The 21,993-nt window shown below is 50.7% G+C and overlaps 2 protein-coding genes across 3 annotated transcripts in view; one reads left to right on the top strand and one right to left on the bottom strand.

Moving 5' to 3' along the window:
- The window catches only part of LOC118252419 (beta-galactosidase-1-like protein 2), a 29,940-nt gene extending 25,131 nt beyond the window's left edge, over window positions 1-4,809 (top strand). For both annotated transcript variants that reach the window (XM_035555674.1, XM_050715058.1), the window contains 3 exons: window positions 824-938; window positions 1,869-1,985; window positions 2,454-4,809. In XM_035555674.1, coding sequence (XP_035411567.1) covers window positions 824-938; window positions 1,869-1,985; window positions 2,454-2,540 — 319 coding nt within the window. In that variant the 3' untranslated portion in view covers window positions 2,541-4,809. The remainder of the gene's footprint in view (window positions 1-823; window positions 939-1,868; window positions 1,986-2,453) is intronic.
- A 451-nt stretch (window positions 4,810-5,260) lies between these two features.
- B3GAT1 (beta-1,3-glucuronyltransferase 1) lies at window positions 5,261-20,732 on the bottom strand. The gene is made up of 5 exons (XM_035555673.1): window positions 20,591-20,732; window positions 17,341-17,849; window positions 14,253-14,549; window positions 7,288-7,405; window positions 5,261-6,031 (listed from the first exon to the last, which is right to left on the bottom strand). The coding sequence occupies exons 1-4, from the start codon at window positions 20,700-20,702 to the stop codon at window positions 7,319-7,321; spliced, it is 1,005 nt and encodes a 334-aa protein (XP_035411566.1). The 5' UTR covers window positions 20,703-20,732; the 3' UTR covers window positions 5,261-6,031; window positions 7,288-7,318.
- Between the last annotated feature and the right edge of the window lie 1,261 nt (window positions 20,733-21,993).

Raw genomic sequence — 21,993 nt, forward strand, 5'->3', positions numbered from 1 at the left:
GGTTGGTAATGATTCCAGCCAAGTATTCAGATACTCCTGACTAGATCGTTGTTTGATCATCAGCTCTATGCAGTAATGCGAGTGCTGTCTTAACGTTTCCTGAACACATTGCCATAACATGTAAATGCAAAGAGCAGTTCAAATTCCAGTCACCTGTAAAGAATGTGTCAGCTTTGCTGATCTGCATTGAGCCTAACTTCACAGTCTGTGCCTTAGGAAGCCTCGGTTTTGTGGTTATCATAAAAAAAAAATAATAAAATAACAACTAGCTTGCTGTATTCTATTAGGGCAGGAAGGTCTGTTTTGAATTGTACTAGTTCTGCAGGTTTTAGTTTAGACTGCGCAGGCCACGTGCATTTAAAGCCTACACCAAGGTACTGTCCTGTTTGAAGCAGGATGGGGCGCTTCAGCAGCCAGCGTGAAGCAGAGATGGTCACTTGGCGGTACGGTGCTAGAGACAGAGAGCTCCGTATATCCTTTTCTTTTACCGAGGACTTGCATTTCAGTATTGTGGCGAGGATAATGAAGACTGAGACGTGTACCACCAGTACATTTACCCTAAGTGGAGGGGAGATAGCAACTAGGTGCTTGCCATGAATGTTTACAGTAGCGAAATGGCTCCGTGCTTTTGCAGCATTACCTTCAGGCTCTACCAGTAGGAAAAAACTGCCTGGCGTATCAGGCATGGAAGGAGATACCTTGTTGTAAAAAGCTCATCCACGTTGTAAGCAGGGGTTTGAAATGATCCTCAGGCTTCTGTTGGATCTCCCAATGCTGCCTGATGCTTCCCTGCTGTTAGCTATGTTTGGTGGTTCTCTTACAGCTTGCAGCATGTTGCTGGATGGAGTGCGGTCCCAGATTACTTTGTGGGTCCTGCTTTTTTTCGTGGAAGGCTGTGGATAGAGCATCAGCCACAGGATACTTTCTTGAAGCTACAGGCAAGTCTTTGTGTTTCCCCACCATTTTTTCCTTCAAGGTTTTCAAAAAGCTGATGAGAGAGGGCTTTGTGTAATACCTCTGAATGAGTCAACGCCACTGTCTTGTAGTCTTCCTCTGATCTTTGAGAAAGCAAATTATTTTGAGGGTGCAGAAGCCTTCTAAAGCTGGCAGGTAATTCTGTTCAGTCTGTGGTGGCCCTGATGAGAAAACATGGGCAACACTGACCCTGCAGAACTGCTGATGAATGGTTAGTCTTGTTCATTGATACACAAGTGCTGTTTCTTGTTGCAGAAAAGTAATGACCAAAAAAAAACAAAGGGGGTGCTAGTTTTATCCCTATCTCTTCATGTGGTGTGGGAAGAATCGCTTCTTTGTAGACACAGCATGGGAGTTAGCATTCACGTCTTGCATCTGGGGAAAATTCCTGCTTTTGCACAGAACACAAGACGAGATATTAACTATTATTAAATTTCCTCCTCTGATTTCATTCCCTTAGAGCCACCCCCTATGGTTCAAGCTAGTCATTATTGTACCATTCACTTCTCCTTTTATGCTTTGTTGTAATTTACGCTAGTCAATAGCAATACAGTAGTCCCATTGCTTGGGAAATAAGTGAGGGAAGACACTCTGTGCTTGGGAAGAAATAAAGATATGCCTGTTTGAATCAAGTTTTCTGTATGACCATGAATCACAAATTGCTTGTTTTTGGAAGCTTTATCTTTTTAACTAATACTGCGAGCGTTAAGCGTAACTCCTGCTCAACAGGGCTTGCTTAAATGTTCCTGGCTTCAGGGAGTTGTACAGGGAAAGCCAATGGAAAACCTGCACAAAGTGGCTTGAAAGAATGCAAGTGTGAAAGTAGGCTGAGTTTCCTGTGGGGATGCTAGATACAGCTTCATCAGTCATTCTGTGTGGTGTCCTGATTCCAGGGCTGGGAAAAAGGCGTTGTGTTTGTCAACGGTCACAACCTTGGCCGCTACTGGAAAATTGGACCTCAGGAAACACTCTACCTTCCTGGCCCCTGGTTACGGAAAGGAAACAATGAGGTGAGAGCCTTTGGTCGGGTTTCTCTTTTTTGTATTAGTAAAGATCCCGCTCTGGGTCACATTCCAAAAATGCATAAAGTGCATTAATTAGCTATCTGCAGCGTAAAACCAGCACAACAACAAAGGAAGGAGACTGCTATCTCCTAAGATCCGTGAAAATTAAGGAAGGTGCTGCTCTAAAGCTGAGGACGTGGCTCTGACAACCATTAAGACATGACGAGGATGCCAGCTAAACTTTGAAGTGCAGCATCAAGTTCAAAATCAAGACAAATCTGATTTGGTGCTAGTTCATTTTCTGCATCATGTAGTGCTGAAGGAGAATCAGTTACTGCTCAGACTAATATTGATTGGTCTCTTTAACTGATGCTTCCTTCCCCTGCTGTGACTGTATGCCCTTTACCTCTACAAATTTTTTTAAGTAACTCGGTCTTTGTATGAAGGTACATTACGTGTCCCTCTCTTCTGCAGATTGTCATTTTTGAAGAACGCACTGCAGGACGGATAATACAGTCTGTTGACATACCTTATTTAGGAAGGACCCAGTATGTGGACTGATGGGAGCTTCTTTCCCGTGTTTGGTTCATCTTGAATATTCCTGGTTGCATGTCTGGGGACACGATGGCCCAGGCACTTGGGCATCTTAATTTCCACTAGACCCAGGTAAAGGATTTGCTCGTTGGCAGTAAGCTCAGAAGAGAGAATGGGCCCCGAAGGAACCAGAGTCCGTTATTGCGTTGATGGATGCGGAAGTTCATCTGCCTGCACTACCAAGGACCCGTGGCTCAGATGACTGTGCATGATGTTACGGACAGTCTGGTGAATGTGTGGGAGGAAAAAGGTGCTGGAGGTGGGAGAGAGAGAGAGAACTGAAGCCATCTGAACCGAAACCTGAGCCCAGCTCTCCAGTGACTTTAAAAATGTGTTATTACTGGCCTCTTTGTTTTTATGATTAGATAGGGAGAAAATAGTCAGTGAACATGTGAGTAACCAGGTGTGGAAAACCATGTTGTTGTGCTTCCAAGCAGAATTTAGCAACTCAGTCTGCAAAGAGGCCATGACTTGTTCGCTTGTTGGAAGCCAAGTTGGTTGTCAAATAAGTTAACTTTGAGCTTTTTTTCCACTAAGTTTTAATATGGAGGTTATCTCTCTCTCAGAAAAGAAAAAAAAAGTTTTAAAAAGTCAGATATGTTTTTTCCTCAATCAGAAATACAGTTCTGTTTCAGGTCAGGCAGGAGTGAGAGCTTCCCATCATTCTTCCACCTCTGCCCTCACTTTAAAGCACCTGAAGATGAAATTCCCCCTTACAAAGGAGCAGCAGTCAGATTTTGGCTCTACAAGAAGTAAAGGGATTGCACACACAGCTGTAAATGGGGGAGCACATCCATAACATCCATACTTTCTAGTTTACACCTGCTGTGAAATCATAGATTGTTGTTGTTGTTGTGTCCCTCTAAAGAGAAACATGGAATTTAGGAAAACATGCCGTTTTTTTTAACCCATCAGCTCCACAGTCACTGAGGAGCTGCCACCTTTTTAGTGAGAGATCGAGTTGAAGCTCTGAGTCTGTTCAGAGTCTCTGAGAAGTCGCTCAGCCCCTGCTTTCTGTTCCAGTAACCGCAGGAGTCAGGCTATGAGAGAAACACCAAGCATGCGCACTGGCTCTGATAATGGAGTTGCAGGGTATTCTGGCTCTTAAAAACCATACTTGATTTTATTTAACAAATTTAAATAGTTTATTTAAAACTGAGAACAGACTGCAGCTGTAATACACTCCATCCTGGCCAGAGCTGGTCTTACTGAACATATATTTCCGCTGCCAAGGACCATGGTAGCCTCTGTGCAAGCTGGAAGGGCCCGCCCAGAGTCGTGTGACCAACTTTGAGGAGAGTGGAGCATAAAAGCAGGGTTGTGTTCAGGACCTGATCCTTTCGCGTTTCTCTGGAAGTTATTTCCTTCCCAGGAGGGAAGGTTGCAACTCAGCAGGGACTGGAACTAACATTAGTGAACAAAACATGCAGCCAGGAGAGGACATCACTTGGAAGCTACCTGAATAGCACAAGAGCTTTGTTTGCCTTTAAAAATGCCTCTTTCCACTCTAGGGTATGCAGACTGAACTGAGCTTGGGATGCTAGTACAAGAACAGAATAAACCTGCCAGAGTGCAAAGAGCTACCATTTTAACGCAAGGTAACAAGCCTGTTCCCACAGAGCAGCTAGTGGCCAGTAGGATTAGACGGTTTCTATCCAAGTAGCACTTCAGCCAATGCATCTAAAGGAACATTTTTGTGAAGGCTACATAGCAAGGCTTCTGTGACTGGGAGCTCAAGAAGGCAGCTTTACCCCAGTGATTTTGAAATAGTGGGAGAAGAAAACTTGCAAAAAAACATTTAAAAAATATATTAGGAAATATACAGTCATTAGTTCAACGGGAGGCTCCTGCACTGTGAAGCTAACAAATCTATAATGCTTTAATAATTCTGCGTGTTAGGGCTAAAAATAACCCAGTCTCTTTTCAGGATTATATTTTCCCTCAACTCAAAAGTAAAATTGTGCTTCAGACCCTTTTGAAAGAATTGGGACACTGGGGTTTGATCACGTTTGACAACAACTATGGAGGGGATAAGGGTGTTTTGGTGTTTTTTTCCAAGGGCTGGAGGTGGGGAGAAGGGGTAAGTTGTACCTTTGTTTCTTCCTCAGCAAGTTTGTCACTCTCAAATAGAGTCAACCAAGGCAGTAGCACCCAGGTTCCTCTTCTGCAATGCTCAGTCATGTCTCTCTCACTGAGGAGCAAAATAGTTCATCAGAGAATAAATACCCTTTCTTCAGTGCTGTCTCAGCTCCTTTCATGTTACAGAGCAGGGAAGAGGCAACTACTGTTCTACTTAGACAGTTTTTCAACGTACCTCAAGCCAGGGGCTGAAGAAACAGAGCACTAAGCCCAGGATCCCCTTTACAAGGGTGCATCAGAAGTTAACTCCAACTGCGCCAGCGTGGCTTTTCACGCCACTAGCCCTGCAGTACTGTGGCATGGCTCTGAAAAAGGAGCTAGGGCTGAAGGATACAATCCACCTGGATGGTAAATGCACTAAAATCAGCGGTTATCATTCAATCCCTAGTATTAAGCAGTTAACTTTATTTTTTAAGAGTAGAAATTCATCTTTCTGTTGGAGTACCCTTCAGAGAATCCCACACCTAATGTTCACGTGGACCAAATGAGAGCTAAATAGAACGAAGATCTGAGTCCAGATTAAGTATTAGGGTGTAGGGCCACAACAATCTCATTAAAACCCTCCCCCAGTTATTTTAGCATGGATGAACAGAGAACCATGTGCTGTAAACATAACTCCATCCAGGAACACAGAGGTATGTCAGAGCGCCCTCCCAAACCACGAAACTGCTTAAGGGAAAGGAGAGGGGGTACAAAGAAACAGAAATAGTTATGGGTTTGTTTAACCTGCCTTGCTTTTCACCCTCCCCCAAAACCTTCCTGTCTTGTGCAGTGTAATAAACACGGATTAAAGTAGGTTTAAAATTAAGGGCTAAGGTGCCATCTCAGAAGGCAGCTGTCCCCTCCACGAACAGAGAGCTGCTTAGGCTGTCGCACACATAGCCACCAGGTACGTGTGTCTCCAGAAAAAAACAATCATCAGTGGCCAACACGCTCCTGGGGGCGTTCTCACCCTTGCTTTCAGGTCCTGTAAAACAGCCCCCTCAGTCCAGACTACCATTCCAGCTGGGCCACGTCTTCGGTGCATCATGCCCTGCATGCGCTTCTCCCAAACCGAGCAGCTCCCGAGGCAGCTGGTCTTGTACAGAAGTCGATGTCAGTCTTGTATTTTCTGTGCTTTTTCTTCCACCTCCAGAGCATCTGGTTCTGCTCAGAGTCCAGGAGGAAGGGCAGGGGAATCCGGGTAGTTTATGTATGCAGTGTTGCTTGTTTTCAGTACACTAAAACTCTTGGAAGTCAGCAGAGGTCCTGGCTACTGCATGTCTGGCTGGCTGTATGCTGTGGAGAGGAACCTTGTAGGCTGTGCATGAAGAAATCTTCTGCAACAGAGACACAAGCAGCATGTTTATTACCCTTCTGCCTCACTGCAGTTAGCTGCCACCCCTTGGAACTAACCCAAAACCCATCTCGGATTGCGGATCTGTGACTGCTGCTGCTAGGCAACTGGTGTTGGTGAAAAGCAGTTGTGACAGCACCGAAGAGCTACGGCCCCTCTGCAAAGTTGCTATATATAGCGCAGACAACATGCAGCGCAGGCTTTCCTCTGCTGTCCTGCCAACAGGCCGCAAACGCAGGCTACTGCAGCACGCAGGGCTCCATCACCACAGCCCAAGGGAATGTGCTGTAAGAGAGCTCATTACGGTTAAAAATACACCGCTGCTGAGAAAATCCGCCCCTTTCCCGTAGCCCTCACTGCTCTTCTCTGTGTGAGAGAAGAGACCAAGCAGCAACCTTCTCACCCCTCCAGGCCTGGTTCGATACTCCAGTTAAAGGGATTTGTGTGTACATTTTTTTCCATACATTTTTTCCCCATAATAATGAAGAGCAGCAGTAGCGTCTGGATGCAGGTATAAGCAAACAGCCCATCCTTCCCTTGAGCAAACCAGCTGCAGTGCGTGCTCTGGGGATGCAGAAGATTTAATGCACCGGGATGCTCACGTAATTAAAGGTGAGAAGCCAGGGCATGAACAAATAATCGAGATGTCAGCCACCAGTGTGTGCTCCTGTGCTTTCCTCCTTTCCACTCAAAAAGATACTACATGCTCACCTTAGGTAAATAAATACATGAAGCCTCATGTGGGATTTAATCCTCACTCTCCCTTACTTGTCACTGACTTTGTGTGGCTTGTTTGTGGATCTAAATTAAATTCTTCCCTCCGTGAAAGCTTCTGCCTGACTTTAAAATGCTTTAACTGATGCTGGCTTAGCTTCCTTCAGGCGTTTTCAGGTAGGCGAATCCACATCTTTCACCCTTGTGCTTTAGCAGTACAGTTAATAAGGACCCCATCTTGCTTAGCCAAGTTTTTTGTTTCGTTTCTTTAAATAATGTAGCTTCTGCCCAAACTCTCACTACCTGGATTTCACCAGGTATTTCCCTTTTAGCAGCTTATCTTAGAGATTTTAAAAAGAGAGATTCATTAATAATCTCTAAGTTTTGCAGCAAGGGAGGGTCAGATATGTGAAAAATTGCAATCAAAAGTCACGTTTAAAAGAGTTCATCTTTTTCCTGTCATGGTCTAGGATTTTTCTTCTTTACTGCTGCTTCTCATTACAGCTGAAGACAGTAAGCTCTTACCTGGTGTTGGTCTCTGCCCAGCCGTGCACAGTCAGATTTCCACATTGGGATCTGTGAATCCTTTCTTCCCCTCATTCACCAGCACAGGCTTTTCTGTCCTCGTATGCCAGACTAAAATCTGAAGAAACCAGCAGTCATTAGCTGCATCTCTTCACTGCACTAACAAATATTCTTGCACATTAAATCAATAGTGCAATTTAACCAGCTACCCTGGAGCCTAATGGTGCATTCACAGCTGAAAGGAGGTTTGCATAAAACTTCATTTAGGTAGCCCTACTGATACCCAAAATGCACAGTGCACAGAAATTACCTATTTTACAGTGTACTGTCTTGGGACATTAACCTGCTCCTTCCATGTAGTTATCAACCATCTTCTGCGAAAGGCTCATCAACCTTTCCACTGATGTAAGGCAGCTCCCTCAGAACTGGGGAATCGGATGCGTATTTCCCAGAGTCAAGTTCCTTGCTCTGGCTCTTGGTTACGTTACTACACAACACGGGATGGAGTTAGCCAAGAGGCTCAAAGTGGAAGAGCTGTTCTCGCCATGTCAGGTCAATTCGAGACTCTTGCAGTAGAGGGAAGAAGCAGTTAGAGAAGGGGAGTTCTAGCTGCTCCAGTCATCCTGTTCCTATGGGTTGTGAGAAATGCTCAAACTGATTTTTCAGTGGGCCTCTCTAAGTCCGTTATTGGGTGGAAGCCGTTAGTTTGGCCTCTAACCTATTACTTTAAAGAGGTGTTGGAGTGACACTGACTGGAGAAGTACCTCTGGTCCTCTGTTGCCACCTCTGTTGTCTCAGAGGCACAAGCTAGCTGCAGAATACGACCTTCCTGCCACACGCTCTGGGCTGTATGCAGCTCCTTCGTAACCCAGCGTTAGTGCTCCACACCACCTCCAAAGCCCCACGTGCCTGCCCTTTGAAATGCTGGCCCCATGCTGCCACCGCTATTCTCTACCAGGTGTAGTACGTTGCAGCTTGTTGAAGGTCCCTCTCCAACCTGCTTAAATCAGAGCTGAAGCACGTCAGGATCGTAACTTGTACTAAAAACTGCCCTCAGACTTGGCAGCAAAATTTAATGTAGATCAACAGCTGTGAACGAGATCTGGGAAGAAAAAAAACCTGAAGAGGTTGTCTAACGTTTGGGGTGGGGGGAAGTACTATAGGTCCATAGTGTCTACTAGCTGTGCTCCACTACGAGCCCAGGCAGCTCTGGAAGCTGCTGATAATGCTCTCCCCTCACCAGACTCAATTAAATTCACTGTTTTGCTCCTAAACCTGCGTTGCTGGGAGCAGTTTCATCCCTTCAGAGCTGGTTTCCTGCTTCCTTTCACCTGCTCACTGCTATTCACTACCTCGCGGGGGTCTCCCTCTTGTTGCTATGACAATACTTCGTGCCTTTAATCCAACTATCTGCAAGCCGTTTCATACCCAGTCCCTGCTTTCCTGAAAAATTAGGCCACATTCTGCTTCTGAAGGACGAACAAAGCCCTCCTCAAACCCTTGTAGTTAAACAGGAGCACCCCCACCCTCCCGAGAAGCTGTTTGACCAAATTTGTCTCTGATGTGAGCGCTCGCCTCCTGCGCAGGGCTCAAATCTCGCCAGCTAATGCCAAGGCACCGAGACCAACCGCTGCTTGGAGTGGGGCCAAAACCTGTTCCATCGCTCCCGCGCAGCCACTTCAGAGCCCTCTCGTCGAAGTTCGCGGTTATCACCGCCCCGCTCACCCGCTGCAGCAGCGCTGCTGCAATTACTGCCTTGCTTTCTTCTCAAAAGGCAAAACTAAACAGGGCTCCACGAGTGGCTTTTGGTGCTGGGTAAGCGTTCGTTACGGGCTCCTCATCCAACACAAACCTTAATGCAGTCCAGGTGCTAGGACTAAGATCCTGCAGGCAGTTCTTTCCAGCGGGAGCAGGTGGGAGCTGTTTCCCCTTCTGCCACACAAACACTGAGCCCTGCTGATGGCCAGGCACCGCGCTCTGCCAGCAGCACGGCTCGCCTTTAAACAGCTCTCGCCACTGAGGCACGCGCTCCGTGAGCAGAAGACCACAAATACAGATTAATTGCTTTTCTTTTAAATTGCATGCCGCTTCTATGTTGTTAAACTTGAGTGCCAAAAAGGCAGTTATGTTAAATTAACTGACTGAAGTTGACTAATTTTCACAGTTTGCAGCTTGATTCAGCAGCTTCTACCATTTCTCATGCAATGCTCTTTAACATGGGAGGGAGATCACCATTTTGTACAGAAACACCTGCTTTTCCTCGCAGCCAATTGCTTGATTTTCTCCGCAAGGAGTGTGTTTGGTTTATGTCTCGGGGAAGCTTTGGCTTGTGCAAAAAGCACGGCTTGCACAGGAGCAAGCAGGGTAGGGGACTAAGTGTGCATCAGTGACTCATATGGGTCACCCGGAGAGTGAAATCCCTGCTGCTGCAGTTCACTTCCAGCCTCCTCATCCAGAATCACAGGACTCAGAACAGACCTAAGAGATTTCAAGGATTCATCTCCATCGCAGACTTTTTTGTTGTCTTCTAACAGGAAATTAAAAAGCAAACAGGCAAGAAGTCGACCTGCAGCTGGAGGAGGTCACAGATTTCAAGCCTCCATGCAGGACACCAATAATTGTTATTTGAAACGGAGGCTATGCAACGTGAAGGAAAAAGTGAGAGCAAGCCGAAACGACAGATTTGCTTCCTCCCAGCTTGTGCCTAATCAAATTCCTGCAGGGTCTCGTAGGCATCATGGAGGCCCCGTTCTCGCCAAAGCCTGCCTGTTGGTACAACAACTACAGCGTGCTTCTCCCCGTGCCTCTGCTCTTCCCGTGTGCTGAGAATCACGGCCACATGCCCTGCTGCTGGTAAATGAGCCAGAGCTCAAACAGGGATTTTCAGCTCTGCCATTACACCGACTTGAAGATTTTTGCTTTGTGATAGGTATTATGGGCAAAACTTACTTGATCGCCAACCTGAGCAGCACGGAGCTGAAGGTCCACTGTGGAGCGGGGCAGGCAGACGGTGCAGCAAAACCCGAACTAGTTGGGTGTAATTACGGCTTTCAGCTGTGATACAGGGGATGGCATTGGCACAGCAGTTCTGGTGACTAATCAGGACATGACAAGGTGCAAAGAACCCTCCAAGTTCTGCATGTCTCATAAAAATCAACAGCTCCAGCACTGTTGTGGCATGCGTGTAAAGCTTAACCAACAAAGTGCTGTTGCATAGCAGCCAGGGTACTGACGGCTCACTGCAAACCACCAGGCACAAGCCTACAGGAATTCAGCAGCCCCATTTTAGGAACAATCTAACCAAAACGAGGACAGAACTGCTCCATCTGTACCCTGCTGCTCAGCCCCTGAAAGAACACAAAGAGCTCGGGAAGCCAATTCCTCTGCCTTCTGGCTGTAGCACCACAGGATAAAATCAGAACGAAGCAAAGTATTCCTTTGCAAGCTTTCTTGCCTTAAGCTGACATTTTCCTTCCCTCCTGCCCATTCTGAGCCAGTTTTAGCAATTTTAGACCTGTGATGTCACGAAGCAGCCGGTTCTGGTCCCTTTTGCTGTGTAATTTCCTGGCTGCTGCAGGGCCCACGGGGCTCCTCCCTACACACGAGGATTTATTCCCCTCCCAGAGCTCCAAGCCCAGAGTTCCAAGACCCCCCGGTGGCCACGATGTTGGTTCGTGGTTGAGGTACTGCCGGGACAACTCTCCGCTCCCTGTTTTCCAGCCTGTGCCTGTGCCAGCAAGCAGTTATTCCCACGGCGACATTCAGCACTGCCCACACGCTGCCTGCCTCCCAGCCTCTCCCTGCTGCTGGCCAATTCCCTTCGACAGCGTCCACCTAACCGCCAGCTGCAAGCCCACAGACTGAACCTCGGACTCAGCCAGGAGGTAACGGGCGAGGAGGAATGACTGCTTTTAGTACCGAGACCACCCGAGAGCACAAAGCTTGCCTCACCCAAAGAAACGCATCTGCTCCGATCTCCCGGGGGAAACGAGCGGGTCCAGGAGCAGCTGGAATGAGGCGCATCATCTCCACTGACCTGGTATTTTGTGGTCTCTCCTCTTGTACCAGTACCAGCTGAGGTTTTTGAAGAGCGGGGGCCACTGCTAAGGTCTCTCTCCTTTGAGCGCCCTCTGAGCACACTGCAGCTCCTTTCCTCAGGTGTTAATAGAAAATGGGGAGCAGAGTATGTCCCAGTTACATCAACCTTGTGGGAACACAAGATCTCTGAGACCTTGATCCTATCAGGTTTGATGTATCAATGGAGTGGAGAGAGCTTTGCCTGCTCTGGTGGTGTGTGGGGGAAATGCAGAAGCAGCAGGACGCAGAAATACACGGCATGCTTGCACAGCCTCGTTCCCTTACAACTCCGGTGTAAACCAGTCCTTCCCTCCTGATGAAGAGGGCTAACTCCTTTCCACTGGGCAATTAATGCTGACTTCCGTCATTTTCTCCCTCATTTTGAGCAGATCTCAAATCAAAGAAAATAACTAGGATGCATGCCTTTGGCCAAAGCACAAGCTTTTTGCAGGAGTGTTTGTGGGCTGAGGTCAGACGGGCACTACCAAGTGGATACCAGCACTGTACCCGGGGAAGACAGCATTTTGGGAGAACAGATGTCGGTGCTTATCTTACATAGTTCTCTCATTCCTCCTTAATGACTGTACCTGAGCACATCATAATCTGTAATGTAAATCTCACCGCAAAGCAGGAGCGTGCTTGTGCTGAGCAGGGCAAAGCGTGCCAGCTGCCCAGTGAGGAGTCCGTGCTTCCATCCTGGGGCAAGAGGACCCCGGACCCCAGCCTGCTTCTGTCCCTCTCTGCTGCTGGTCCGGACTCTCCTCCTCGCCAGGAGCGTGAACAAAACAGCAACTGGAAAATGGAGCCTGCTGGCAACAGCTGAGAGCAGAAAGGCAAAGCTCCACCTGCAACGCCGCACGTGGGGTTTGCCAGGAGCAGTCAGTGCACAACAAGGACCCTTGTCACATCCCCACAGCCCAGCCAAGAAAAGAAATGCAGTCTGCTTCAAATCCTGGCCGGCAGCTCCTGCTTCCTCATCAGCTCTGACCTGCAGCTCCCGCAGGACCGCCCTGACACAGCAGCCTGTCTGAGAGCGCCGTGCCTTACCTCCTGCCTGCAAATAACCTTTCCCTTCCCCTCCTTCCTCCACGTGTTCCCCCACAGCCGTCATTTCTTACTCGCAGCCTTTTAAACAAAGCCTCTTTCCCGTAGCTATTTTACAGCAGGGATGATCTCCCAAAGATTGCATAACCACGGAGCGAAAGTCCCTGTTTTTCTGTGCACCAGCCTGAAAGCGACCCGGGCATCTCCCCCGATGGGCTGGCAGCACACATCTCCAGCCAGTGCTTTCCTGTTAGCTGGTAGGGCAGTAAGAGGTGAAAGAGGCAGGCCCAGATGTATCTATATCCTTCTCCACAAAACCAAACAACAACAAAAAACAAACCAGAGCCCTCCAAATCATACTTGTGAGGTAAGCAACCCACTGCAGCCCCTGCTGGGCTGGCCTTTTGCGAGCCTGTTTGACACAGTGCCCAAGAGCACAGATCTAATTTTAACCCAGTCCCTTTGCCCACCCTTAGGAGACCATCTGTGTGATGCTGGACACGCCTAACCACAGACATGCAGATTTAAAAAAGGAGGCACAGCAGGTATCAGATAATAAATGAAGTCATTTCTCCCCCGCAGCGCCTCTTCCTTGTTCCTGGGCTCCTTGCGCGAGCACTGCTGAACATCGAGATCCTTCTTCTACTGGGGCTGGGAGCCACGAAGCAGAGGCAAAAGTTATTATTCAAAGTAACCCCCAAAGGGATGGAGACCTGGGTCCAACATGGGGTGTATCAGCAGTACCAGCTCATTTGTTAAAAAAAGAAAAATCCACCTGGGAGGATTACACAGTAAAGAGTCCCTAAATCAGACCGGGTGGCTGCCTGCTACAGGCAGAGGCCCGAGCGCTGCACGGGGGTCTCTGATCCCAAATGGAGCCCCTCCGGTGCTGGCTGTGCTCCGGGCACCCACTCACAAAGCTTTCAAAGCACGTGACAGCACCGCTGCTGCTGCTGTGCCATGATTGATGCCTGTCACGCTAACCAGCACTGTCTCATTGTATCTCGCGTGTTTCCCTGTCACCCCAGATAGATTTCCATCTGCTGTCTCTCATCTTAGCCTGGGAAGTCTTCAGGGCAAGAGCCATCAGTGTATCCTGTGTTTCTATCTTAGTTAGCACAGAGGGCTTCTGCTCCATAACCTGGTGGCTCCTAGACAATGTGTAAAGTCAAATAATTAACACTCATCACCAGCAAAATCCCCCCAAAAGGAAGCTTCATGGAAGCCTCCCAGAGCTCAGAGCACTATCCCAAGCATTAAAACATTTCTACATTATCTCTAGCACAGAAAAATTGGCGTTGTTGCAGTCAGCTACAGCGATATTTTACTGATAGCAAGAGGGAAGAGGCAACGTTGCAATAAGGCAGCTTTTATGTGCATGGTCTTGCCCCGCAGGCAGGAAACAACAAGGCATGGTACTGCTGGGCTACAGCTCAGACAAGTTCCAGAGAGCCAGATCTCATACGACACTGGCTTATTGCAGGCATACCAGCCTTCAAAAGCCATCATAAGGAATTCATGGAAAGCAACCAACCTACATTTCACCCAGGGAATTCCCTGCCCCTGGAGATTAGCAAGGCCACAGGCAAGCTGATCTTGAAAATAACAGGGATGTTATCTAGAGATAATTTAAGGAAGAGAAGACTCTGTATGTCAAAGCCTACGGCAGCCAGTAGCAGCATGTAACAAAAAAAGGAACTTCCCACCACGCCTTTTTAAAGGCAATTACCCAGCACCCTTGCAGTGGGGATGTGCTCTCTTCAAGACACAGAGGACAAGCGACCGAACGGCCTTTTGTCCCACCACCAGACCCTCGCATCCCGTAAATGAGGAGGAGACCCTACCTTAGTGCAATTGGCAGCTTTCGGCTCCAGGTCGTTCAAGGTGACCAGCTCCCGGAGCAGGCTGCTCTCCTGGTAGCCCCCCTTCACTCCTCGCAGTTTGAAGTAAGCCTGAGATCGCTGGAGGATCAGCCTGAGGTTCACAGCGAACCCCGCCATGTCTATAGCAAAGGGCCGATGCGGGTCGAACACGGTTTTCCAGCCGTAGACCTTCCCCGCAGCGTTCACTTTGGGCGACTCGTAGCGCAAGCCGCCGACGAAGGCTACTGGCCACACCGACACCTTCCTGGTGCTGCGCATCTGCAGGCAAGGAAAGAGAAGTGTTGGGTGGGTGCACGCGGAAGGACCGGCTGCACGCAGCCTCCAAGGCCCCAGCAGCACCCCAGCAGCGTGCCTTCACCTCGCTCGCTGCCCTGCAGGGGCCGGACGGCGGTAATGGCGCAGCGAAGAGCCTGGGTCACGGTCCCAGACGCCCGCTGTGGCTTGGCAACGGGGCTCCTTGCTCTGCTCACCTCCACGAGGACGCACGTCCTGGGGCTGGGGAAGCAGAGCGCTTTGGGAAGTGGCAGCTGGGAACCACGTGTGAGTTCAGTGCTAGAAACAAAGCTGCCGGTACGAAACCTAACCGAGATGTGCGTTTGGTCAAAAGGCCTTTGGAGCTTTGGTTCTTTAGAGCTTTGGGTTCTCCACGTGGACAGCTGGGGAAACCAGGACGCAGAGGAGGGAAGCACGCTGTCCGAGGCCACCTGGGGACCCAGGGATGGCTTATCTAGGAAGAAAGGTGTTTCCTCTGAAAGCTAAGGAGTCTGAGCTGCAATCCCAGCCTCTGAGGCACATTAAGGCTAAAAGCATCCTTAGGGTGAGGCACCACAACTGTACCCCAGAAGCCTGGGGACACCTGGAAGCACAGCCCCTCCAGAAGCCCCCAGCAGGCAGGCCAGCGCCCTGCAGCTGCTCCTGCTACCCAGAGGGATGTTGGAGGCTTCTGCTCCCCGTGGAGTCAGCAGAAGCTGAGAGGAGCCATCAGGGGACACCTCGGATGCCCGTGCTTGCCAGTGCAGATGATGTGCGTGCCAGCCCGCCTGCGCACCCCCCGGCACCCTGCCCTGCTCTGCTGCCAGGCTCAGCCTTGTCTCCTGCTCTCAGCCCAGTCTCTTAGATCAGGGATCTCCCAGAGCTAATCTCATCACTGCTAATTACTGCAAACGAGACCAGAAGAGCTCTGGCACTTGCCCTTCTGCATTATACACATGCCAACGGCCGTCCCTGTCCGCAGGGAGCAATAATGCGTGTCTTCTGCATTTCACAGCACATTTCATCGGCTCCATGCGACCTGAGCTGCAGCTACATCTCAGAGAGGAGAAGCCTCTGCGAGCAGAGCACCCGCGTGAAGCACACGGGTGAACGGAGGAACCCTTTCTGCTTTATTAATGCACGGTGTCTGTCTGAGGGTGCTGCCAGAGCCAGCCTCAAAGGACAGTGTGGAAAAACTGCGTTCAGTTTGAATTTGCTCTCAGCTTTAAAAGCGTGCGTATTCCTGTGGCTGTCCGAGCTCAAGGGAAAGCCATCGGGGAGATAAAGGCTGGGGGGGGTAATGAATAAACAGGAGATCCCTGGAATGAAATCTGGCAACCATTAAGGAGGCAATCCTACGTCCTTGTCCCTTGCTGCAAGAGCTCAGCCTCAGCAGATGGGAACGGGGCATTTCTGAGCTGGGAGCAGGGGAGGTGCAGTGCACGTGGCGCTGTAAGACCGCTGCTTACCTGCAGACAGGGAGAGGGGCAGGAGGTCATTTACAGCCCGCACGAGAGCGGAACAGGCAGCAAAGGTGGGAAAGCACAGGGGAGCCTTCCCCTGCTCGAGTCCGACAAGACTGTCAGGATGTGCTGAAATTCTGCCTGCAATCACAGCTCCCTGAGCCGCGAGCTTCAAGGCTGAGAGCTCAGCCCCAGCCCCTGCTTAAATCACCCCGAGCCCATCGCTCCCCGGTGCTGCAGGAGGAAGAGCTGCAGAGGGGAGCTCTGCACACACCTCCCCGCAGCAGGAAGGGCTCCACTTTTCTGGGAGGTGAAGCGAGCGCTGACAAACGCATGCTCCTCGTGTGTGCGGCAGCCCGGAGACAATCTGCAGAGAGCATCTCTGAAGAAGACGTCCTGAGAGTGCTCTGCCTGCGCCAACAGCACTCAGGCGTAACTCTGAAGGTCTGCTCCCTCGGCTGGGAGCTGTGCAGAGCAGATGCCGGGCTCTCGACAGCTCCGGAGTTGAAGCACGGAACGCTCGGGGATGAGAGCAAACAAATGCAAACGGCAAGCAAGGAGGAGAAACCCCAGGGACTCCTCAAGCGAGAACAAACAGGGATTAACAAATAGCCGAGTGCAATACGTTGGTGACAGAGAAGAAAAGTGGATAACAGCAGACCAGGAACCAGCCTGAAGTCTCCTCCAGGGTGGGACATGGCAGGAGGATGGCCAAGGGTTCTCTTCCTAGGTACACACATGTGTCTGTGCAGGTACGAAGGAGAGCAGCTGATGTTCCGGCCCTAACAATGGCTCTTCTTCCTTTGCAGTAAGTACCACCTGCATGTTTCTCTTGCTAGGGTCTTACCAGCCAGCTCCTGCCTCGAGATGACCGCTCTTCCTCATCATAAACACCCTTTTGTGGACATGTTTTAGCGTGGCTTTCTGCCACCAAGGGAAACGCCTTGTGCTTCCACTCTGAGGGAAGCAGTGCAGCTGGGAGCACCAACAGGCAGAGGTGGGAGTGCAGAGCCAGGGCAACGAGATCCCTTCAAATGCTGCAAACGACTTCAGGTGACAAGCACAGACACACACTAGTATGCCTCCACCACGTGCCACAGGACAAACTGGGGTTCCCGTTGCTCTGCATTACTTTTGACGCTGGAAGTGCACACTTTGCAGTGGTTTGGCCAAGCCCTGGAGGAAACTTCAGGGCAACCACTACAGAGACAGAACTGACCTAGAGCTCAGGAGATGTGTACGGGATCTCCTTGGCTCAGTACATGATATCTTTTACAACTCACACACAAATCTGCTGCGTTCAGCTGGCTGGGGCTCCCCCAGCAGGCTCTTACCTCCTCGAAGAGCTCCAGGCTGTAGGTGTTGTCATCGTCGGCGAAGTAAACGATGCCAGGCTGGCTGTTATTTTTGTTAAAGGTCTCTCTCAGCCATCTCAGGGCCAGGTTCCTCTGCATGGTCCCCCGGGGGATGCGGGGATCCCTCATGTCTCCCCGCAGCTTGTAGTTGCGAGGTGTCTCCACGTTGAGGTGGGTGTAGTTCAGCCCCGTGTCCCGCAGCAGCCGGGTGATGAGCGGCGTGCGCCGCTGCGAGTCCTCCACCAGGATCCAGTGCAGGTTGGGGACGTGCAGCAGGGTGTTGGCCAGGCGCGTCAGCTCTGCCTTCTGGACGGGCCGGCTGTAGGTGGGTGTAATGACGTGGATGGTGGGAAGGGTGTCTGACCACGGGGGTGGGCGTGTATAGACATATTCTGTCCTCACCACCTCCACAATGTCCCGGTCCGACAAGCAGTATTCCTTGGAGTCCAAGCCTGCAGCGAGATCACGCCGGGAGTCACCACCATCATCTGAGCAAGGGTACGAGAGAGAAGAAAAAGCCGCATGGACTCGGTCCTCCGACACCCACCCTCCCCGGGCCGAGCCCGCAGGCTGCTTGCTGAGAGCAGGAGGTCACCCCACAGCTCGAGAGGAAAGGAAACAAGCTGAAATGGAGGCTTTAATAAATACGTACACGGATGAATAAAGGAATGAGGGACACACACCCGTGAGAAAAGAAGCTCCTCCTGGTAGAAGAGCAGCACCAAGCAAGGCCTGAGAGCCCAGCCCAATGGTGCTGCTCAGAGTACGCAGCTTCCAAAAGTACCCAGAAGAGACAGACAATTAGATCTAGATAACAAAAAGAGCATCAAGGACTGGCGATCTGTCATTCCCAAAGAGCTCCAGGGCAAGAGGGAAGCTCCCCCGGCAGCATCGTCTGGATACTGCAGCACCCCCCTTCCTGACCGGCCTGGGATGCTGCACGGAGAAGCAAGGGCAAGACACAGTCGTTAAGTCCAGAGACAGCAGAAACTAAAGCCTGCAGTTGTAGGCTTTTTCCTGCAGAGACTTTCACCTGCCCCTAACTTCTCCTCAACAAGACCCTACAGATTTCTGAACAGCCCATTCGGTATTAGGATGTGAACAGCAGCACAGCACTGCACCAGCTAACAGCACGTAGGATCAACTGACCCTAACATCTCAAATCCTCGCAAAGGGAGACTTGGGCACAACTGGCTCAAGGTCAAAAAAAAAAAAATATTCCTGCATTTGTCACTTTTCCAGGGTGCAACTTCCACAGGTTCATACCACTGCAGACGGGCAGGAATACCAGTCTGCATTTAGGGACTGGCAGAGGTGAAGGGGCATCGCTCTGCAGATATAAGCCAGCTGGTGGGCACCTAAAACTTAGAAAGCCAGCTACTGCCAGGAGCTTGAGATGAGAAAGAATGGGAACAGACACTAGCACTGACCCAGTAGGGTCTTACTTATAATTGTTATGTGGTTGTTCATAGCACGTCACTCCTCCAGCAGCATAGACATCGATACCAGCCCTGAACGAAGGCTTCATACACCGTACCATTGAAGGAGGGAGGGTGTGTGTCTGGAGGGGTGGGGGGACAAGAGCAAAGTGTTCTGCACGTGCTGGGATCAGGCCCTAGCACGGTAAAGCACGTCTGCTTCACACAGCACAGCTCTGAAAGCGCAGTGCACTGGAATCAGTTCAAAAATAAAACCACAGAATGCACGGGGCACAGACAGAAATGCAATTAGCCAGGCTGGAGACACACGAGATAGTTTGCAAACCCCTCCAGGTCAGCCCCTCAGCTGTAAATCCCGGCACGCGTATCGGCTGCCGCCGCGTGCTTAGCAGCCTACGCACACATCGCACTTTCAGCACCTGCTGCCGAAGGATCTCAGAAACGCATCACAAGTACAAAACAATTTCTCCTAAGAGCTTCAGGCCAGTCTCTACCACCACGCATTTTCCACCGGGGGCTCACAGCAGCACAGGCAAAGGAAGCAGCTTACCGAGGTCACCAGCAAGCTCAGGACCAAGGCGGAGCGGGGCAGTCTCTGTGCTGGAACCTCCATGGCCATGGCCTTTCACCAAAAGGCAGCTCCTGGTTTTTAGGGCATTGAATCAAACCACGATACAGCCAGCATGTTCTTAGGAGACTTTCAAGCCCTGTTTTGGAGCCCAACAGAGACCCCTCGTCCTCTGACACCCTGTCCACCTTTCAGAGAGGCTCACAGCCGTCCTTCCCTTACGAGCTGCCCGAAGCCCTGGGGGGTGCTGCCAGCCCAAAGGCCTCCAGAGGGCAAGGTGAAACGGCTCGGGGCGGACTCCGAACCTCTGACAGCTCACACTGCACGTCAGACTGCTGAGCAAAAGCATAAGCAGCCGTGGAGGATGGGTGTGAGCACTAGAATGAAAAGGGAGAGAATCTCCCAGAGAAAGGGCCTGGAGAGAGCAAACGAGTTGGCTTTCTTCCCCGGCAGCAGGGCAGAACTGAGAACAAAGGCTGAAGGCAGTGTGGCTTTCTCCAGCCCCCAGGAGCTCTCCCTGCCCTCGGATACTGCTGCTTTGAGAAGAATGGCATAAAAACCAGGACCCTTCTGGCCAGAGAGGACCCCCAAGAACCTCCCGCATTTGTCTGATTTGAGCCAGAGCGCCACTTAATGCTTTGTGCGACAGGTAAGGTGGAATCTGGCTTTTCTCCTGCATTTTACCTTCACCAAACAAATCAGGGCAGATGCTGGCTCTCGGTACGTACCTTCCCCTTCAAGCCCAAGAGGACCAGTTTGCTGCTTTCCTGGGGACACAAACAGTGCTTTTTGCCTCATGTCTCCTAGACCAACTGTCTCCAGTAGCAGCTTTGCTTCCTCTGCTCTCTTTTTTTGCAGTTTTCCTGCTGGACTAATTTCTGTGAGCATGCTGCAAACGCCAGCAGAAAGGGACTCCTCTCTTCCAGATCACCAGGGAACAAAGAAAAGCATCTTCCTTCCGTGCTCTGTTCCCCTGAATCTGGATTTAGGTCATGAAGAGCTCCCCAACTACAGGGGCATGCCCATGCCTTGGAGTTTGATGTCTCCAAAGAAGCCCGGAACACGCTGGGCTGTTCCTACAGCACAAGAGGGGAGGCTTCTGCGTGAGCATGGGCTGGGAGCTGAGATGAGCATGGCTGCCATGGAGAGATGAAATGAGAGAGGAGATGAGGACGAGGGAGGGATGTACAGACTTGGCATGGGCTGGTTTGATTTCTCTCACCCTTGTGCACTGCAAGCAGTGGAGCAATGGTGCTCTGGTGCCAGACGGTGATTAGTAGCGTCCAGGGCAGAACTATCAGCACGATAGCCAGGATGTCTCGTCTCTTCGGCATCTCCAAGACTGACTGGACCCACAGCTCCTCATTACCTGACAGTGAAAACCCCAGAGACAGAACAGCAGAGCACATGGAGAACAGAAATAAATGGGCAAGAAGGAACAAGGACAGAGAAAGAGAACGCGAGAGAGGGAGAGAGCAGCGAAGGCGACACGACTCGCAGGTCTTACCAGTGCTCACAACCCACCCATTGCAGAAGCAGGTTTGGAGGGGCCTCGGCTGCTGGGACCAGGAGCAGGAGACAACTTCTACAGGACGCTGCTGGGGCCTCCAGCAGGAACCTCAGGGACACATTTGGCAGGAGACCTGCAACACAAAGCACCGGTGAGCAGGCGGGGAAAAGTACATGGGAGCACGCAAAGCTCACAAATCCTCCCTGCAAACAGCAAATCAAACTGACCAAGAGGAGCGTGTGCCACCCCTCCAAGAGAGATGCCTCCTGGGTGCCCAGGGCCTTGCTTCCCTTTGCATCCACTTGTTAAGCAAGGCCCTCGAGCAGCTGCTCGGTGCCTGAGCTATCCCCCAGCAGCACAGGGCCCTACAGCCACCAGGCAGCCGGGTCTCCCAGCACCCCGTGCTGAGCCCAAGCCCTAGGAGGACGCAGACACCGCACCAGCCACATCAGCACAGCAGCAAGCGCCCTGACCCACCAGAGCCTCTCCCTCCACTGGGCAGAGCTCTCAGCAACCAGGAGGGAAACTGAGCCTGTGTTCTTGGGGACGTGGCTCCAGGGAAGCCAGTGACCCCGTGTTTTGCTTGTCATCATCATCCCCTCGGCTCAAACCATCCCACTGGCACCTTCCATGCAGCTGGGTTTAACTCAGGTTTCCAACAGCCTGGTCAGGTTCACTTCTTCCATCTCGGAGGTGTTGCGGCTGGAGTGTATTAAACTGCCACAATGGCTTACTTCGATTCAATACAAGCGCATACAAGATTTAAGCAGACTGTATTTTATCCGAGTATCTTGGCAAGCAAAGTGCACCACTTAGCAGGGACACGCGCGGTGGACAGTTTGCAAACACGGGTAGCAGTTTAGTACCACTGCTCCCTTGTGGGGGAATGCATTAGCCTGCTGCTTCAAGGGCTGCACTGCAGACAAGGGAGAGCCCAGAGCACACCGCAGCCACAGGCGGCGAGGTCTCGGTGCTGGGGAAAAGCACCGATCCCCCCCCCTCACCACCTGGCGGGTTACTTTCACTGCAGTGCCCTGGAAACCATCAGATCCCCTCCTAAAGTCAGGGGGGAGCTCCTCAAGCCCAGCCTATGATGCACACAGATGCTACTTCGC

Source organism: Cygnus atratus, chromosome 22 (genome assembly GCF_013377495.2).
Source record: "Cygnus atratus isolate AKBS03 ecotype Queensland, Australia chromosome 22, CAtr_DNAZoo_HiC_assembly, whole genome shotgun sequence".
NCBI lineage: Eukaryota > Metazoa > Chordata > Aves > Anseriformes > Anatidae > Cygnus > Cygnus atratus.